This window comes from Neltuma alba, unplaced genomic scaffold (genome assembly GCF_004799145.2).
Source record: "Neltuma alba isolate B1F8T4 unplaced genomic scaffold, ASM479914v2 tig00012646_pilon, whole genome shotgun sequence".
Lineage (NCBI taxonomy): Eukaryota > Viridiplantae > Streptophyta > Magnoliopsida > Fabales > Fabaceae > Neltuma > Neltuma alba.
In genome coordinates this window covers 130,339-146,959 of record NW_021637081.1, presented here as the reverse complement: position 1 = coordinate 146,959, position 16,621 = coordinate 130,339, and the positions used below count along the sequence as shown (strand labels likewise).

General features: G+C 41.8%; 3 protein-coding genes across 4 annotated transcripts; 2 read left to right on the top strand and 1 right to left on the bottom strand.

Moving 5' to 3' along the window:
• Window positions 1-134: 134 nt before the first annotated feature.
• LOC114729557 (serine/threonine protein phosphatase 2A 57 kDa regulatory subunit B' theta isoform) lies at window positions 135-4,099 on the top strand. 2 transcript variants are annotated; one of them, XM_028916578.1, is made up of 4 exons: window positions 135-483; window positions 662-775; window positions 934-2,454; window positions 3,333-4,099. In XM_028916578.1, exons 3-4 carry the CDS (start codon window positions 1,240-1,242, stop codon window positions 3,690-3,692), a joined length of 1,575 nt encoding a protein of 524 aa, XP_028772411.1. In that variant the 5' UTR covers window positions 135-483; window positions 662-775; window positions 934-1,239; the 3' UTR covers window positions 3,693-4,099. The 2 variants fall into 2 exon arrangements, with proteins under 2 accessions (XP_028772411.1, XP_028772412.1); XM_028916579.1 differs by having other exon boundaries at window positions 135-510.
• Window positions 4,100-6,449: 2,350 nt separating this feature from the next.
• LOC114729565 (probable carboxylesterase 11) lies at window positions 6,450-9,950 on the top strand. Its single transcript, XM_028916587.1, has 2 exons — window positions 6,450-7,539; window positions 9,066-9,950. Exons 1-2 carry the CDS (start codon window positions 6,719-6,721, stop codon window positions 9,601-9,603), a joined length of 1,359 nt encoding a protein of 452 aa, XP_028772420.1. The 5' UTR covers window positions 6,450-6,718; the 3' UTR covers window positions 9,604-9,950.
• Window positions 9,951-11,611: 1,661 nt separating this feature from the next.
• On the bottom strand, window positions 11,612-16,396 carry LOC114729568 (glycosyltransferase family 92 protein RCOM_0530710). Its single transcript, XM_028916591.1, is given in 11 exon segments — window positions 11,612-12,015; window positions 12,018-12,245; window positions 12,354-12,428; window positions 12,598-12,647; window positions 12,745-12,887; window positions 12,975-13,045; window positions 13,162-13,427; window positions 14,590-15,320; window positions 15,323-15,437; window positions 15,439-16,076; window positions 16,156-16,396. Coding segments are annotated over 11 exon segments (2,775 nt in total). The 5' UTR covers window positions 16,286-16,396; the 3' UTR covers window positions 11,612-11,687.
• Window positions 16,397-16,621: the final 225 nt, after the last annotated feature.

Genomic DNA, 16,621 nt, shown 5'->3' with positions numbered 1-16,621 from the left:
TTGAACCTACTGTCTCACTCACCCAAATGGCGCGTGTCACACACCCCCCGTGAACCTTTCCCCGTCCCTTCGGGGTTTCAAGTTCCATGATATCTGATATACTGCGCTTCATTGAACTAAAAGAAAAAGTTGATGTTGGTTTTGAAGCGTTTTTAAGGGTTTTTTTTTTTGGGTCGCGGAGTTGCAACTGTTTGAGGAAGAAAAAACTGCACACAGATGATGTTAAGAAGCGAAAATCATCATATTATAATCTTTATATTTTTTGAGCGCAAGAGTTTTGAGGCTTGAATGATACTGAGGAGGATAGTTAAAAGGGAAAGTCGGAACGATGACGAAAAAGGTAATACCGGCGGCAACAACGTAATTTGGCTAACAAAACCGCTATCGCAACTACTACAACTTCACCTACAGATTGCTGTTCCTTTCCCTTCCTATTTTTTTATTTCTACCAGAAGGCAATCGCTCTCAGCCTTGCAGAGATGGGTTGGCTGAAATTTAATTTTTTTTAAAGTATAGATTAACCTTCTTCAATCTTAAAAAATCCTCTGCTTTTCCTGCTTCACTTTCTACTTTTTCATATTCTGCACCCATTTTATTTCAAAAAATGGATAGCTAACTTCTTGTTCCCTCTTTACTTTTATTCATTTTCAAAACTTTGTAGGGTACAGTTGCCGCGGCTGCTATTTGGGTTTTGTAGATCAGAACCAGATCTTGTGACTTTCATCCAGCTCTATTTGCTTGTAACTCTTCATAGAGAGGAAAATGGAAAGATGAGGTAACTGTTATTCATTTTCCTTTGCGTACTCAGCTTGAATCGAGATATCAAGGTCATTTGATTTTGTTTGCTTTAAACATGAAAAGACTTTCATGAACTCTTATTCTAGTTTTGGGTGTTTTGTGGAATTTTGAGCTTGGCATGTCTTTGGATTCCAGATTTGTTACCAGACTAGGCGGCATAGGCGGCTCTGTTCCTGGCTTTTCCCATTTGAAATTCCATGTTGACGAACTATGGACATATTAGTGTCTCATGATGATGGAGACAGAAGAAAAGCCATAGGACGTTATAGTTTCCTAAAGTTCTCAGCTCTCCCTCCAATTCAGCCAATGCATTTTAGTATTCCGGCGTGTCTGCATCCTGAGACTTGGTTTTGATGCTTTGCCGAATTTTGGAACGGGTTTCATTTAGCAGTGTCTTCTAAAGTGCATGACATCAATCTTTTGAGGAGCCAACTGGAAGTTATGATCAAACAGATATTAAATAGGCTCCCACGGAAGCCCTCCAAATCTGTGGAAAATCGAGGAGGGGGAACGTTCCCATCCTCTTCAACTGCTTCTCCCAATGTAAGAAGCAGTGATTTAGCAAGTTACAATCCTGGGAATTCAACTGCGTCATATATTTCAGGCCTTAATTCATTTTCAAGTCTTGGACTAAATCATGGCGACAAGTTCTTTGAAGCTGTGAATTCAAAGCTTAATGGGAGTTTGTCTGCTTCTTCTTATGAAGCATTGCCAAGTTTCAAAGATGTTCCAAACTCAGAGAAGCAGAACATGTTTATCAGAAAGCTGCAAATGTGTTGTGTTGTTTTTGACTTCACTGACCCAATGAAGAACCTCAAAGAAAAGGACATTAAGCGACAGACATTAGTAGAGCTTGTGGATTACATTTCTGCAACTAGTGGCAAATTTACCGAAAACATGATGCAAGAAATTGTAAAAATGGTGTCCACAAACTTGTTCCGGACACTCACTTCGCCACCTTGTCAAAACAAGGTTCTAGAAGCCTTCGATTTAGAAGAGGAAGAGCCTTCAATGGACCCTGCATGGTCTCACCTGCAAATCGTGTATGAATTCCTTCTAAGGTTTGTTGCGTCACCTGAGACTGATGCAAAGTTAGCAAAAAGGTACATTGATCATTCATTTGTTCTTAGACTGTTAGATCTTTTTGATTCAGAGGACTCCAGAGAGCGGGACTACTTGAAGACAGTTCTTCATCGCATATATGGGAAATTTATGGTGCACCGCCCGTTTATCAGGAAAGCAATCAACAATATATTTTATCGATTTATTTTTGAAACTGAGAAGCACAATGGAATTGCAGAACTGTTGGAGATTTTGGGAAGTATAATCAATGGCTTTGCTTTGCCATTGAAAGAAGAGCACAAACTGTTTCTTGTGCGAGTGCTTATTCCTCTTCATAAACCAAAATGCATACCTCTGTACCATCAGCAGTTATCTTACTGCATCACACAATTTGTGGAGAAAGACTGCAAGCTTGCTGATACTATAATACGGGGATTATTAAAATATTGGCCTGTTACAAATAGTTCTAAGGAGGTCATGTTTTTAAGTGAACTGGAGGAAGTCTTGGAAGCCACTCAACCTGCGGAGTTTCAGAGATGCATGGTGCCCTTGTTTCACCAACTAAGTCGTTGTTTGAGCAGTTCACATTTCCAGGTTTGGTAATCTTATTAGCTTCATCAGCTTTTCTTCCTCTTTTGCTTCCCCTCTGGTAAACTCTCGCATAAAGAAAAAGGTTGGCTTTTTAAGCTTGATTTTTCACCTACGGTGGAAGGAATTTGCTGTACAAATTCATTTTTCATATCCAAAGAATACTTCCGTTTCGTTTAAAATATTTAGTCATGATGCATTTGCATCCAAAAATAAGCTACTGTCTCACTGAAAATTGTTTGAGATTTGGAATAGTACTACCAATACTAGAACCACTGTTATCTTATCAATTTTCTTAAATTGCTGTTTATTCATGCTTTTCTTGTGTATTCAAATTTTACTGTTTATATTTCTGAGAAACTTACTTCAAAAACTAAGGTAGGATATTGTCAAGCTGGACGTTCTGTGGTGATTTCGATGTTTTGTGGTCCTCTCATATTTTTCATTTTGCTAATAGATTTTCAGAAATCCCTGGACACATTTGTTGTGCTGATTATTGCTTTGATAAGTTAGTAGCTTTCGTATGCCACAAGCCACCATGCCCCATGTGTGGTCATTTAGATCATCTGCTGTGGAAGTGATTACACACTAATTGTCTCGGTGTCATCTGGGACTCACCTATATTGGTCTCTGAGTGTGAGTGTGTGTGTGTGTGTGAGATCCAATTCGTGTCCTTTTTTTAGGTTCTTGCTCTTTCGGGCTTGCAAAACATACATGTCAGTTCTTATTCATTCTTCGACTTTGTATTTGTGATGTCAACTATATTTTACTAGTGCTTTCCATGAAATTTTGTCAAATTTGTGACGAAAGCAATAACTGTAGAGGTAGCCTTCGGCTATCTCTCTCTTACTCTGTCTCTAATCTGACTGCTTGTTCGTTTTCAGGTAGCTGAGAGGGCTTTGTTCTTGTGGAATAATGATCATATTGAGAACTTGATCAAGCAGAATCGCAAGATCATACTTCCCTTAGTGTTGCCTGCTCTGGAGAAAAATGCACAAAACCACTGGAACCAGGCTGTCCAAAGCTTGACAATAAATGTCCGCAAGATCTTCTTCGATGCAGATCCGGAGCTCTATGAGGAGTGCCTGCTAAAGTGTAAGGAAGATGAAGCACAAGAGAAAGATGTAAAGTCAAAGCAAGAGGCTAAATGGAAAAGGTTGGAAGAGATAGCAGCCATGAAAGCTGCAAGCAACGAGCCAGTTCTAGTTTCTCCTAGAAATGCCTCGCGTGCACCATCTGGCTAGGCAATTAGAACTTCCTTTCAATCCAAATGTTCCTTGATTTTTGACCTTGCAGAGCATGAGAATCTGAGGAATGGCTTTAAAGCAGCTTATGGTTAGTTTCCTGGTCATATGACATGAAGCTGCAGGGTCAAAGCTGGGGCTACCAAAATGGCTCCATTTTATTTGTAAAATAGCTCCATTTGGATCCATTCTCTTACCTCATAACAAGCATTTGATGTATATATGGCATTGGGAGGACATAAATGGGGGGGTTTAGCCCTGGGTCTATCAGGGAATTTGCTGTATTAAGCCTTTCCAGTTTGATGCTTTATAGAATTGCAAGATGGCCTATATAATTCTAATCTGTCCACGTGCCCTAGTTTAATGTAAACATGTGCTCCCTGTATATTGGCCCGTTTCCAGTGTCAGATATGGTTTATTTTGCCGTTTTCATGCGGGGGTTGCTATTTTATACAGATTAATTGTTTTAATATTATTAAATTTTTGTTGCCCAAATTTTTTTTTTAAAATTTAGATACTGAATAGTTGATCATATTAATATATTAATACGTACTAGCTCCTAGTCTTAATATAAGATTTTGTTTGACTTTTATTTTAATTTTAAATATAAAATTTTAATTTACTTTGTCTCTCATATTTATGTATTTTTTTTCTAAGATAGTCCTAATAATGATAGTTCTAGCTTATATATTTGATTAGTAAAGATATTTGAGAAAAGATAATACATATTTATTACAAATAATTAACTTAATTTATTTTTTTAATCTACTCAAATTAGTTAACTAATTTTTGTATTTATGACTAGAAGTAGTATTATGGTTCTATAAATGTTAGGTCACCAGATGATAATGTGGGAGGTAAGTGGAGGTTTCACACTCTTAATTTAACATTTGGAGCCAAAAAAAAAATCTTAATTTAACATATTATACAAACACCAAATATTATTACCAAGTTAATGGATAAGAAATGTGTACATGTGTGGATATATATGTATGTATGATTGAATAATTGGTACGTGCTGGTAATATCTTTTGAGTGTTTTTTTTTTTTTTTTGCCAAACATTCTTGAGTGTGTTAAAAGATACCGTAATAATTCTAGATGGGTGCCTTGTGGGCTGTGGCGGAAAAGACCACGGTCTCATAAAGCCATAAGACGCCGCTGAAATTTTGTTTGCATGTTCCCTGTTTGACTTTCCCTTACCATCCCATTATCCGACTTCGCCAACTGCCACGTCTGTTTTTATGGCATAGCCAATTAAAAGGTCCAAAATAAAAAACTGCGATATTAAATGATATCTACGAATACAAATATGACCATTCAAAGTTAATTTAATGAAAAAAACATGATATTTAAAAATACGTAGCTTTCTTTGGCGGCAACATATGAGAACGGAGGCCAATGAATGATGATTCAAGGCGTGTGATATCATTAGGATAGACGCGGCAGCCCCCTAAGGAAAATTCTCTTTAAAAACCAGCCAAATTAATTGGAATAATTTTCCAGATATAATAAAAAAAGAAAATAACAATACGTAATTGATTAAGAAGTCAAAAATTTGATCACTCGATCTTCGCATAATCGTCAACACATAGAATGATAGGAAAAATCTTACCTGGTAAGATACAGCTTGACCCTTCCCGGCCATCTCCAATCTCCAACGCTGAAATACTTAAAGGTCATTTATTTACCAGTTACTTCAAATATATGAAATTCTTAATGCTACTATGTGATTATTTATTTTTCTCTGTGAAGAATCTGTTAAGTTTATTTACCACAACAAAAACCGGTAACAGTAACACGAACACTTAGGGTATATTTGGCTCAATGAGAGGAAGGGGAGGGGAGGGATTTTAATGGAGGGGAGGGGAGTGGAAGGATTTTAATATTATCTTGTTTGGATTTATAAAAAAAGAGGGGAGGGGAGGGAAAAATATTTTAATATGGACAATTTTGCTCTTATTTTATTTAAGGAGTGGGCATAATGGTCACAACATGACAAAATATGGGCATAAGGGTCATAATATAACAAAATATTACCCTTTCCCTCCAAATCCTCCCAATTTTGGAAGGAAGGTTGAAGAGGGGAGGGGAGGGAAAATTTTAAAAAATTTCCCCTCCCCTCCTAAAATTTATGTGTTGCCAAATAAGGGGAAATGATTAAAATCCCTCCCCTTCCCTCCCCTCCCTCCCTCCCAAATCCCTCATACCAAACACACCCTTACTGACCATCCTCCACTGCCAATTGGGCGAGAAACTGACAAAAATGGAAGGAATCTGATGAGCCCAAAAAATTAAACGAGGCTGCAATTATTGGAGATTCCCAGATCAGTGATTACTGCTAATTAATTTGTCTCATTAATCAATAGTCTTGAGAGCACACAATTCCCAACGCAGGCTTGTTGCTCCCATGATGAGTTGTGACCTCTCGAAGCTTGGAAGTCGTAGAGTCACGTTCCCATGCCTCCAATGGCCACAGGAGGACAGCAACCGCCCTGTACGACAGGTACCATAAAACCTCTGAAGAAGGTGCGCGCAGGTTTTAATGCAGCAGATCATAACCCCCTCTCTGGCTGCCACATGGCACATGTCCTCTCCGACACATTCAACCAATAAAAATGTAGCAATGCATTGATTAATTATGATTAAAGCCAAAATTAGAACTATTCAGAAAAAATTAAAAAAGAAGTTTAAAGTGTAAAAGTTGCATGTATGTCCTCTGTCCATCACCGTCATCCGCACCGCAAACAAAGCCTTCTCTTCTCTCTCCCCCCTCCCTTCCCCACCGCTCTGTCTTTCCCTTTCACCTCACCTCACCTCGCCACTGAAGCAATTTCGGGTTTACAAAACCCTAATCTCTAGAACTCCTGAGTGATCTTAAATCTGATCCTACCTTCTATGTTTTCATATTCGAACTCCAAAGTGATCTTCATTTTCATTTCTGGTGTACAGAAAACAGAACACGAGTTTGTACAGAAAAAGATAGGGTTTTTACTGTGAAACGAGTTCAGGGTAGGGAGAGGGGCAGATGCCAAGTGTAGCTGTGAAGCTCTACAGCGTATTCTTCAAGTTTCTCTTGAAGCAACGTTTGCAGAATCGGATTCAAGCTCCTCCCAATGAAGCCGACCCATTTGGAGTCACCTCACGACACGATGAATCCGTTGCCGCCTCCAATCCTTCCTTCACCGACGGCGTTGCCACCAAGGACATCCACATCGACCCCTTCACATCTCTTACTGTAAGAATCTTCCTTCCCGAGACCGCACTGAGGTCCCCTGAATCGGATTCTTTAGCCCAACCCAGGCCTAGGCCTCGACATAGCAATGGCAAAGCCGATCTTGAATCTCGATCCGTGCGAGTTGATACGACTAATCGCAATTCAGATTCTCATCCCCTGGGGCCTAATGATCATGGTAAAAGCAATGGTGTGGAAGCTTCAAATTTGGCCGGCGGTGGGGTATACAGAGGTTACTCGCCGGAACTAGATAATCGTCGGAGATTGCCGGTAATGTTGCAGTTTCACGGTGGTGGTTGGGTTAGTGGAAGCAACGATTCTGTTGCAAACGACTATTTCTGTCGGCGAATTGCCAAACTCTGCGATGCGATCCTTATTGCTGTTGGGTACAGGCTCGCTCCTGAAAATCGTTATCCGGCTGCTTTTGAGGACGGAATGAAGGCATTGAATTGGTTAGCAAAGCAGGCAAACTTAGCTGAGTATAACAAGTCGATGGGGATTGGACGGGGTGGTGGGACTGAGCTCAAAAAATCGGATGTACATAGGCATATTGTGGACACTTTTGGAGCTTCAGCGGTTGAGCCATGGTTGGCCGCTCATGGAGATCCGTCAAGGTTGAACTTATCTCTCTTTGTGATTTTATTAGTTATTTCTGATCCTGCTGGCGTTAGAGTAATTCAATAAAGCATTTCGGACATATGATTGTAAATGACCAATTCGGCTGTAGATTAATTTAATATAACTGGGCGACAAGTATTGCTCATCAGTTGAGCTTGGCGGGACGCAAGTTTAAGTTGATAGAAGTTTAAACACCAAGCACTCTGACCTGAGATTCATCCTTGCACATCGTTTTACATATACAGCACTTTCCATTTGGAGGGCGCTTCAGATTGGGGCAACGATATGTAGCTTAGCCTTGGCCTCTAGACTCAAATGAAGAGGGAGCTCTCTGTCTAGCATAGTGAAGTTTGTTGTCTCTTCTAATGAATTTATGGCGCTTAATCAATGTGATTCTGAAATTTCATCTAGCCATGAAGGACTTGTGGTGCTGAAGTTAAAGTTTGGTCCATCAGGAATCAAAGTTCGGTCTCCCCCCACCCGCTGGGGCTATGTGTCTGAGCCTGTGTTTTTCCTGCCCTTTATAGAACATCTCAGCAGCATTCATGTACTTCAGTGGCACCCGTTTGGCATTTTTCTCATTGGACAACTTATATGCAGACCAGAAGAATTTATCTGCATTATAGCTTATGCTAGTTTCAGTGAAAACTGTGGTTAAAAAGAAGAGAAGGCTATATGGGTAGATTACGTAGGTCTCTATGAAGACTGATAGAATGTCCTAATTGAGCAATTCTGTCATTTGGATTTGACTCACTGACCATTTTGCAGCACTATTTTTCTGTATCCCATTGACTTGAGCCTTTTTGTCTTGTGATTTTGTCTCTCTTGATCCCATACATAATTATCTTGCTCTTCTTCTCCTTAACATTGCATCTCCACTTATTATACGTCCAATAATCGTAGACAACTCTGTCATTTGTTTTAATGAAGTGATTTTTATGAAGTATGTCATATTTTATGTAATTTCGCTGCGTCTCCTCAAACGTGCCTCAACTTTTTACTGGACTCAATTCTTGGGAGTGTTCCTTTAATGACCGAAATCTTTTTAATCATGAAGCCTGGCTATGAAATTGGGTTAATTCTGGTTATCTCCCCCATTCAATTGAATCCACAGGAAGTTTGCTGGACTTACTTTTCACTAGGTGTATTACTAGCTCTTGGGGCATGTACTTCGAATTAAAGTGATTGGGCGAAGCTTAAGGCGTTCTTGTTTTCTGCTTGATTATAGTATTATTATCCATGAGTTCATGCAGGTTTTATTTATTACCATTGCTGGGTACGCTGGATTAAGTAGTAGTTATTAGTATGACGTTATGCCTCTGCATAAGGGATGTTTGTTTGAAATTTTGTTAGTTGAAATACAATGCTGAAAGCTTACGTTGCTGGTTAACTTTTCTGTGGATAAGCTCTCTAATTCATTGTGGAATCTTGATTTCTTTTTTGTCATGCTTTGCTCTGCTATGGTAGGAAGCTAGTCCTTATAATGCATTTAACACTTGTTTTTATACTGATATTCAAACAGGTGTGTTCTTCTGGGGGTCAGTTGCGGTGCAAATATTGCAGACTATGTGGCTCGAAAAGCTGTGGAAGCAGGCAAGCTTCTGGACCCCGTCAAGGTGGTGGCACAAGTCCTAATGTATCCCTTCTTTATAGGAAGTGTACCTACTCATTCGGAAATAAAGTTGGCGAACTCCTACTTTTATGACAAGTCTATGTGTATGCTTGCGTGGAAACTATTCTTGCCTGAGGAAGAATTTAGCCTGGATCACCCAGCTGCTAATCCCCTTGTTCCAAACCGGGGGCCTCCTCTTAAGCGTATGCCTCCAACATTGACAGTGGTTGCAGAGCATGACTGGATGAGGGATCGTGCCATTGCTTACTCGGAGGAGCTCCGGAAGGTAAATGTTGATGCACCGGTTCTTGAATACAAGGATGCAGTACACGAATTTGCAACGCTTGACATGCTTCTAAAAAGCCCTCAGGCTCAGGTTTGTGCCGAGGACATTGCCATCTGGGTTAAGAAATATATTTCACTTCGAGGTCATGAATTCTCATATTAAGTACCTGTCTTTGAAGTTAGCTTGTGATCACTCTCTAGCTGCCGCTACCTGGGCTTCTGTGATATACACAGGTTTTTGCCGGTACTGATAAGGTTCTAGTCGACAGATTCCATGTTCTCTCCGCTTGTCAGTTCTATTTTTTTGTAACATGTAGAGTTCTTTGTAAGTAGGATTAGTTGAGCCCGAGATGCATTAGCCTCGTGCACCTCCACATTTAGACGTTCCTTTGCCATTTTTTTTCCCCTTTTGTGGGTCATGATGTATTAGTTTTGACGAAAATATATGAGATTTAATGAGATGTATAATATTTGTCTGTAAAGAGAAGTGCACTGACGTGCTATTCAATAGACCGCCCTGACCCCCAGAATTCTTCAGGTTTTCCTCTTCCAAGTGAAAATAAACCTTGTGGGTATCTGAAAACACAAATTGATGGAGGTCGCAGATAAAACCCTGCAAGAAATAAGATTTTCAATGGGATGTTCATTCTTGGACAACACAGTGTGAAAGAGACTTGCATATAAGTTAACATGCTGAAACGATCAAGGATATAAGAAGCTAGCTGAATATATTAGCCAAATTCAAAACCTAGGGTTCCTGACATAGTGTGCTTTGTTTCTTGGTCGGCCCGACGTTTGTCTCGCACCAAGGACTGGGTAGTGCTTGTCCATTTTCTTATAAATAGGCGATGGCATTAACATGGTAGCCTTGGGGATATGATCACAAATCTTTAGAGGTAATATCCCCACAGTGACTCCTCTCCCAGGAAGGGAGTCACTGGGCGGCTTCATGCAGCGATAGAGGATGCCCGTCTCTCCCACAGATGAGATGGAAGAAGAGCCCTTTTATCCTTTGAGTATGAAGCATGCTGGTGCGGCAAGCCAGTTCAGGTTTGGTTTGCTGGTCTCAATATTGGAAGCACTTTGAGGGTCAGGGTGGCCACCTTGTGATTTTGACTGTTCTTCAGCTTTCAGATTGTCCCCCTCCTCCTCTATGCCTCTGCGGACTCTGATACACCACTTTTCTGCAGATGCCAAAAATCGTTTTGTTTCTTTCAACTTTGAAGAGACCACCAGGGAAAAAGATCGGGGAAGGAAAAAACAAAAAAGGCGGTTTCCTTGTGTGAGTGGCTGGGTGCCTTTGCGTGTAAAGGAACTAATTAAGTCGAAGTGTTGTCATGTTTGCTGTTGTATTATGGGCTTTTCTCTCTTGGAAAAAAAAAAAAAAAGGTTTTTTCCTTTTGTAAGTGCATGAATACACTGTGGCCACCCCCTTGACATGCCGACTAGATTTTATGGTATCAATTCTGTGTTTGATATAGGGAAATGGAGGCGAGGGGGGTTTTAATGAGTTGGCAAAAAAAAAAAAGTTTAATTTATAAAAAAAATTATGGACAGATGGAGTTATAAGATTTTAATAGGAAAAACCAATTTTAACCTTATTTATTCAATTTTTTTAATCAAACTAGTTAGAATTTCTTACCACCTTATTTTCATTTTTCTCAAACCAACTAAATTATAAATGCTGAGTAGATATTAATTTGATAATTTTACAAAAAGGGGTGTATCTAGGCTGTTGATGTTTGGTGAAAACATCAAGGACGAGAGAATATAGGCTGATGATGCTTGATCACAGCTCTAACAAGACGCGCACAAGATGAACTAAAAGCAATCTAAAACTCGCTATCTTGATTTACAATAACTTACTTGATGACTTGACAAGAAAATGAAAGAAGACCTTCTCGAGGTTCCAATTCCATCTGCGTCATTGCTTGTATTTTTGTCACGTCGACTCACACCTCCGTCCTTTTTAGTTTTACCGTAAAAATTGAAGGAAAAAAAAAATCTGTAATGTTAATATTTTAGCCGCTATCATGGCGTGCTACTTTTGTCACCATCTCAACAACTTGGCGCACAGAACATAACTTTTTTTTTTTTTTGACCGGACACGGAACATAAAATATGGAAAGCATATTTAATGGTGATGAGGTGAAGATGGGATTACACTGGGGTTAAACAAATAGTTAACACCTCCAACGTTAACATTACATTCAAAGAGTCAAATATTGCTCTTGACACTGCTTTCATTTATGATCTTCGGTCTCTAACTCGAAGATTGATGGCTCTGGATGCCATGGCCCTCAAATTTGCTCTCGCTGAAGACATTGACATTGACCCACTCGTGTCCGAACGTACTTGGCTTCCCCTGAAAGCCTGCATAAACTCTTCCCTCTGCAACCTCAGAGCCAAGGCAGCATCCTCGTCTTGGCTCGTTATCCTTCTTCTTGACCTCCCTCTTGAAGACGATGATGGCGGGGTCTGATTATTCTGAACCATCCCATTTCCCTCCCTCCGCAGCAACCTTCTTACCAATGCAGCGTCTTCATCCTCATCTTGAGTTGCAGTGATCACTCTTCTCCTCCCACTAGTTGTTCCTCTGCCTGGAGCCTCCGATGTTCGCCTCCGATGTTCGCGTGAGCTTGCTGGTTCCTCAGGTTATTGTAGAATGCTGTTTCTGGACTCGGGCGCTGCTGAGCTTCTCGAATATTCAAGGCACCTGCTGCTTTCCTTGCTTCCACTTCCTTGGGAAAAAGGAGCTGTATTGTGTTCCAAAGAACTGTGTTCACGGTGCAAGATCGTCCATTGCTGAAATCCCAAGAAAAAATGGGGATAAGTCAACAGTAGATTTTTGTAGCATATCATATTACAACTAACTTATTAGTTTGCGCAAGCTATAAGCTTCCTCCTAGTTACCTAATCAGTTGTCTGCATTTTGGGCACTTTCTTCCACATTTATCCGCCGCAGATCGAAGGCATTTTCTGCAAAAGCTGCACAATGGTAGGTATTGAATTAAAAACCAAAATTCAAGGTCTACTGCTCATACAAAACTATGAGCAAATACGCCATCGAAAAAGTCTATCATTATTTTAGCTCACAATGAAGTCGATCACGTTCTTGAATAATCAGGCAATTTAAACTATGGAATTGGAGATATACCTGTGTCCACAAGGAGTGGTGCTTGGTTCAAAGCATATCTCCAAACAAACCTGCAGGAGCAAATCGAATATCAGCATAACAAATCGGGAAAAGAAAAGTACAAATTGACATTAAGACGAGATCGTGATGACAAATCAGTGCTCTTACCGCGCAGGAAAGCTCCTCCCTCAGTTTATCAATGCAGGGAAGAGCAGATTCCGAAGGAGAAGAACCAGAGTTCTGCTGGGTCAAAATATTCCCTCCCGCTTCGTTAGCACTAGTTTTGTTTTCTTTCTTCTTCTTTAGATTATCTGCCACACAACAGAATATATATAAATAACGAAGAAAACATGAATTTAACAAAGATGAAAGAAAAGTAACGCATAGGAGATAATGACCCTTTCTGGGAGTTTCATCTTGGTCAAGGTCAAGAACAGTAACCGGGATTGATTGCGGACTCCTCTGAGCTCTGCGTTTCCTAAACACACGACATATCCCACATCAAAACAATACTTGATGGTCGAGCAATAAAGACAACATAAAAGAAGAACCAGGCCATGACGAGAGAAGAGAGTGAGAAAATACCTTCTTGAATTGGTGGGTGGAGTCTTGATGTTAAGATCAAAGCGTTTATCATGCTTGGAAGCTCTGTCGGGGGTATCCTCGACCACGAGGCTGGCGACTAGGAGGGCCTCCTCATCCCAGCCAGCCAAAGCAGCCGCTGATTTGAATCTGGGGCTGAAGATACCGCCCAAGCCGTCTCCATTTCCTCTTGATGGGTTATTGTGGTTCCGCGGGCTGCGTTTTTGTTCTTCGCTCACCATTTCCGCTCGGTGCAGTTTGGGTGTGGGATGTCAGGGGCAGAGAGGGAGGGAGAGAGAGAGGCTGTGCAACGAATCAGGGGAGTAATCTTGAATAGTGCGATCTTGGCCTAACGGTCGAATTTTTTTAATATAATTGCAGGGTTGGCAATTGCAACGGCTATAATGTCGGGGCAAAGCCCGGGTGACTTGTAATATACGCGTGGCTCGGTTCTTTGCTGGCCGCCCATTTGAAATAATTACCTTAACCTTTTGGCTGGACTGCTTGCCTTTGTCATGTAACGGTTAATTTCGGCTATATATATTGGATTGGAATTGGGAAGGATTAAAATACACTAAGCATTCAAAATATTTTTTTAGATCCATCTAATACCTTAAAATATTTTATAACACATCTACTTTTAAAGTGATTTTAGATACGTTCAGTATGCTTTAAAGTTTTTTTTTTGTTCTTGGTGTTAATACACCAAAAATATTTTTAAATGCTGAACACACCATTCAAAAATATTTTTGGTGCTGATGTATTAAAAAAATATTTTACGATACTAAATGTACCTAATAAAATAATTTATGGTGCTAGATGGATATATCACAAAATATTTTAAATGTTAGATGTACTTAAAAAAATATTTTAGAGTCTGAATGCATCTTAACCGAACTGGAAAAGAAAAAAAATTCAGCACGACCCTGCTTCATATAATTGCGTCAATATTCAAACATCACACTATTTATTGATCATTAATTTTGTAACCCCCGTGATGTAATATTGTGCAAAAATATGTGTAGCAGAAATAATGAACTGGCCTCCCCGGGATCTTTTGAATTAAGCAATACTATTCATGCGACCAATTAGAATAGCTTGTTTGAGGCAGTCAATTAAATCAAATCAAGTCATTGAGGTAAGAAAGCATGTCTAGACGAGAAAGAAACTAGTATATTCACTGACCGTTGTGGATTGGGTCAGACAATCTACAAACAACGTGTCTCCGCTGAAATATGCTGTTTCTGCTGACTATGTACAAAAAAAGAGCCAATCACAAATCAACTATCTCTCTATATGCTCCAACTCTACCCCTCTTTTAAAACCACGTCATCCTCAAAACGCATCACTTAAACACTTGCTGTTAATTGGGTGTCGTTATGTTTGGTGGAAACTCCTCTGTGCCTCGCTTCCTCCTTCGTGTTCTTCTCATGTCTTCCTTTGTTGCCACGGAAGCAGACGCGTGTTCGGGTCCATGAACGCCCCCACTACCCGTTCCCTCAGATCCGTATCCCAAACTTCACAAAACCGGGTCGCCCAATCGGCCGGCTCAACTGCGCTGCTCCCTAGCCCGGGTACTCTGTCCTTCGACCCTACGTTCTCTCTTGTCTTCCAATCAACCACATACGCAGACACCCTCCTCTGGAACTTGTCCTTGAAAACCTTCCACACCTGGTACTTGTAATGGTTTATCACCATGGCGCTCCGGTTCGCGTCCACCGCCACATACCCATCCCTCAGGTGAAAATGGTGCACCACATTTATCAGATTCTCGTTCAGCGCTTCTGGTCTCACTATGCTCTTGTGCCTCTCCCGCTCCGCCATCCTGCAAGTGTAACCCACCATCACTCCCTCCCGCGGTATCTTCTTCAGCCCCGACGGCCCGAAACTGTAGCAGCTCGTCCGTATCTCCCCCGCATTCTCCACTTCATTGGTTTCCTGCAGGATCGCTTCTTCTAGGTTCTCCGCTGTTTTCAAGTTGAAGAACTCGTCCACGTCGATGAACCCCACCCACTCGCATACATCGCGCGCCCGTAATGCGCAGTGCGCGAATCCGGCTTCCTGGGTCTTAATCCACGGCCACACGTGGCGTGTGATGTTGTATCGGGCGCGCCGTAGAAGCCCAATCACGGCGGCGATGTCGTCATCGCTGTTGTTGTCTGACCCCGATCTGAGTATGGTATTATCCACTCCTTTATGAACCGAGCCTGGTTCCGTAACATGGAGCACACGCACATTACGTGGCGTTTCCGGGATGGGGTCAAGTTGAGGACGTAGCCCCGGCATGGCGATCGTGGGCACTTTTCTGCCCACCGCCCTGACTGAAACCTTGACTGAAGATCTCACCTTGGGGTGGCTGGTGAGAATGCTGAAGGGGGTTCTGCAGCGGACGATCTCCTGGGCGACCGAAATGACGTCGGAGGTGAGAAGGTACTTCGGGGAGCTGAAATCCCAGCCGAAGAGGCACTGGAACCTGGAGGGGTCAGCTTCTCTGGCGGGACGAAGGTTGAAGCCCTTGACGAAGACGATGGTGCTGTTGTCCCGGTCGAACAGGGCTTCGTAGACGAGGGGGTGCCACTTATAATTGGGACGGAAAGAAGCCTTGGATTTGAGGGCGAGGGAGACGTTGAGGCGAAGTGGATGGAGGGGGCACCGAACCATCTGCTGGCGATCATGGGTGTACTCAATCTGAAGCGGAGGCTCGTGGGTGGGGGAGGAGTTGGGCCAGGAATATGCGCATGTGATGTCATCTTGGGTATAAAAGCGGAAAGACGGGGGGTAATAGAGGAAAACAAGAGCCTGATTGGGAAGCAAGACCGTTTCTCGGACCGTAATTACCGGAGTTTGGGAGGAGTGGCTGGATTTGGCGTGCATCACCCAGGCTGGCCGTGAGAGGACGGCGGTGGAAGGAAGCGACTCTGTTGGGAATGAAAAAAGAGGGGGTTAGAGAGGAGGAGGAAGAGGGTGGGGGGAGGAGGAAGAGGAAGGGGTACGCACCTTGGGAATAAAAGCGACGGAGAGTGGCGAGGGTGGTGAAGATGGCAGAAGAGAAGACGACGAAGAGAGTGCACCAGAAGAAGGAGATCCATGAAAGGGCGGAGGCGTCACGTCGGCGACGATCTTTCATGGCAAGTAGAAGGGAATGAAATGGCAATGGTGGAGGGCGTGCGTCATGTCATTCGTTGATGCTGATGTTTGTTGGTTTGGTGACAGAGGAAACGGGGGAGGGAGAGATGCGTGGGAGGAAGAAGAAGAAGGGAAGGGAAGGGAAGGGAAGGAGGAGGAGGTCTAAATCCGTAAATCTCAGTCTGCTTCCCCCGTACCGTACATGTCGGGATACATGCGGAGGTTCGTTATGTGGCTGGTGCTTGCTATGAGTCTCTCAATTGCATTTTCCATTTGTTTGTGAAAATTAATTAATCATATGCCACTTCAGCTTCAGCCTTATTTTCTTTCATTTCGT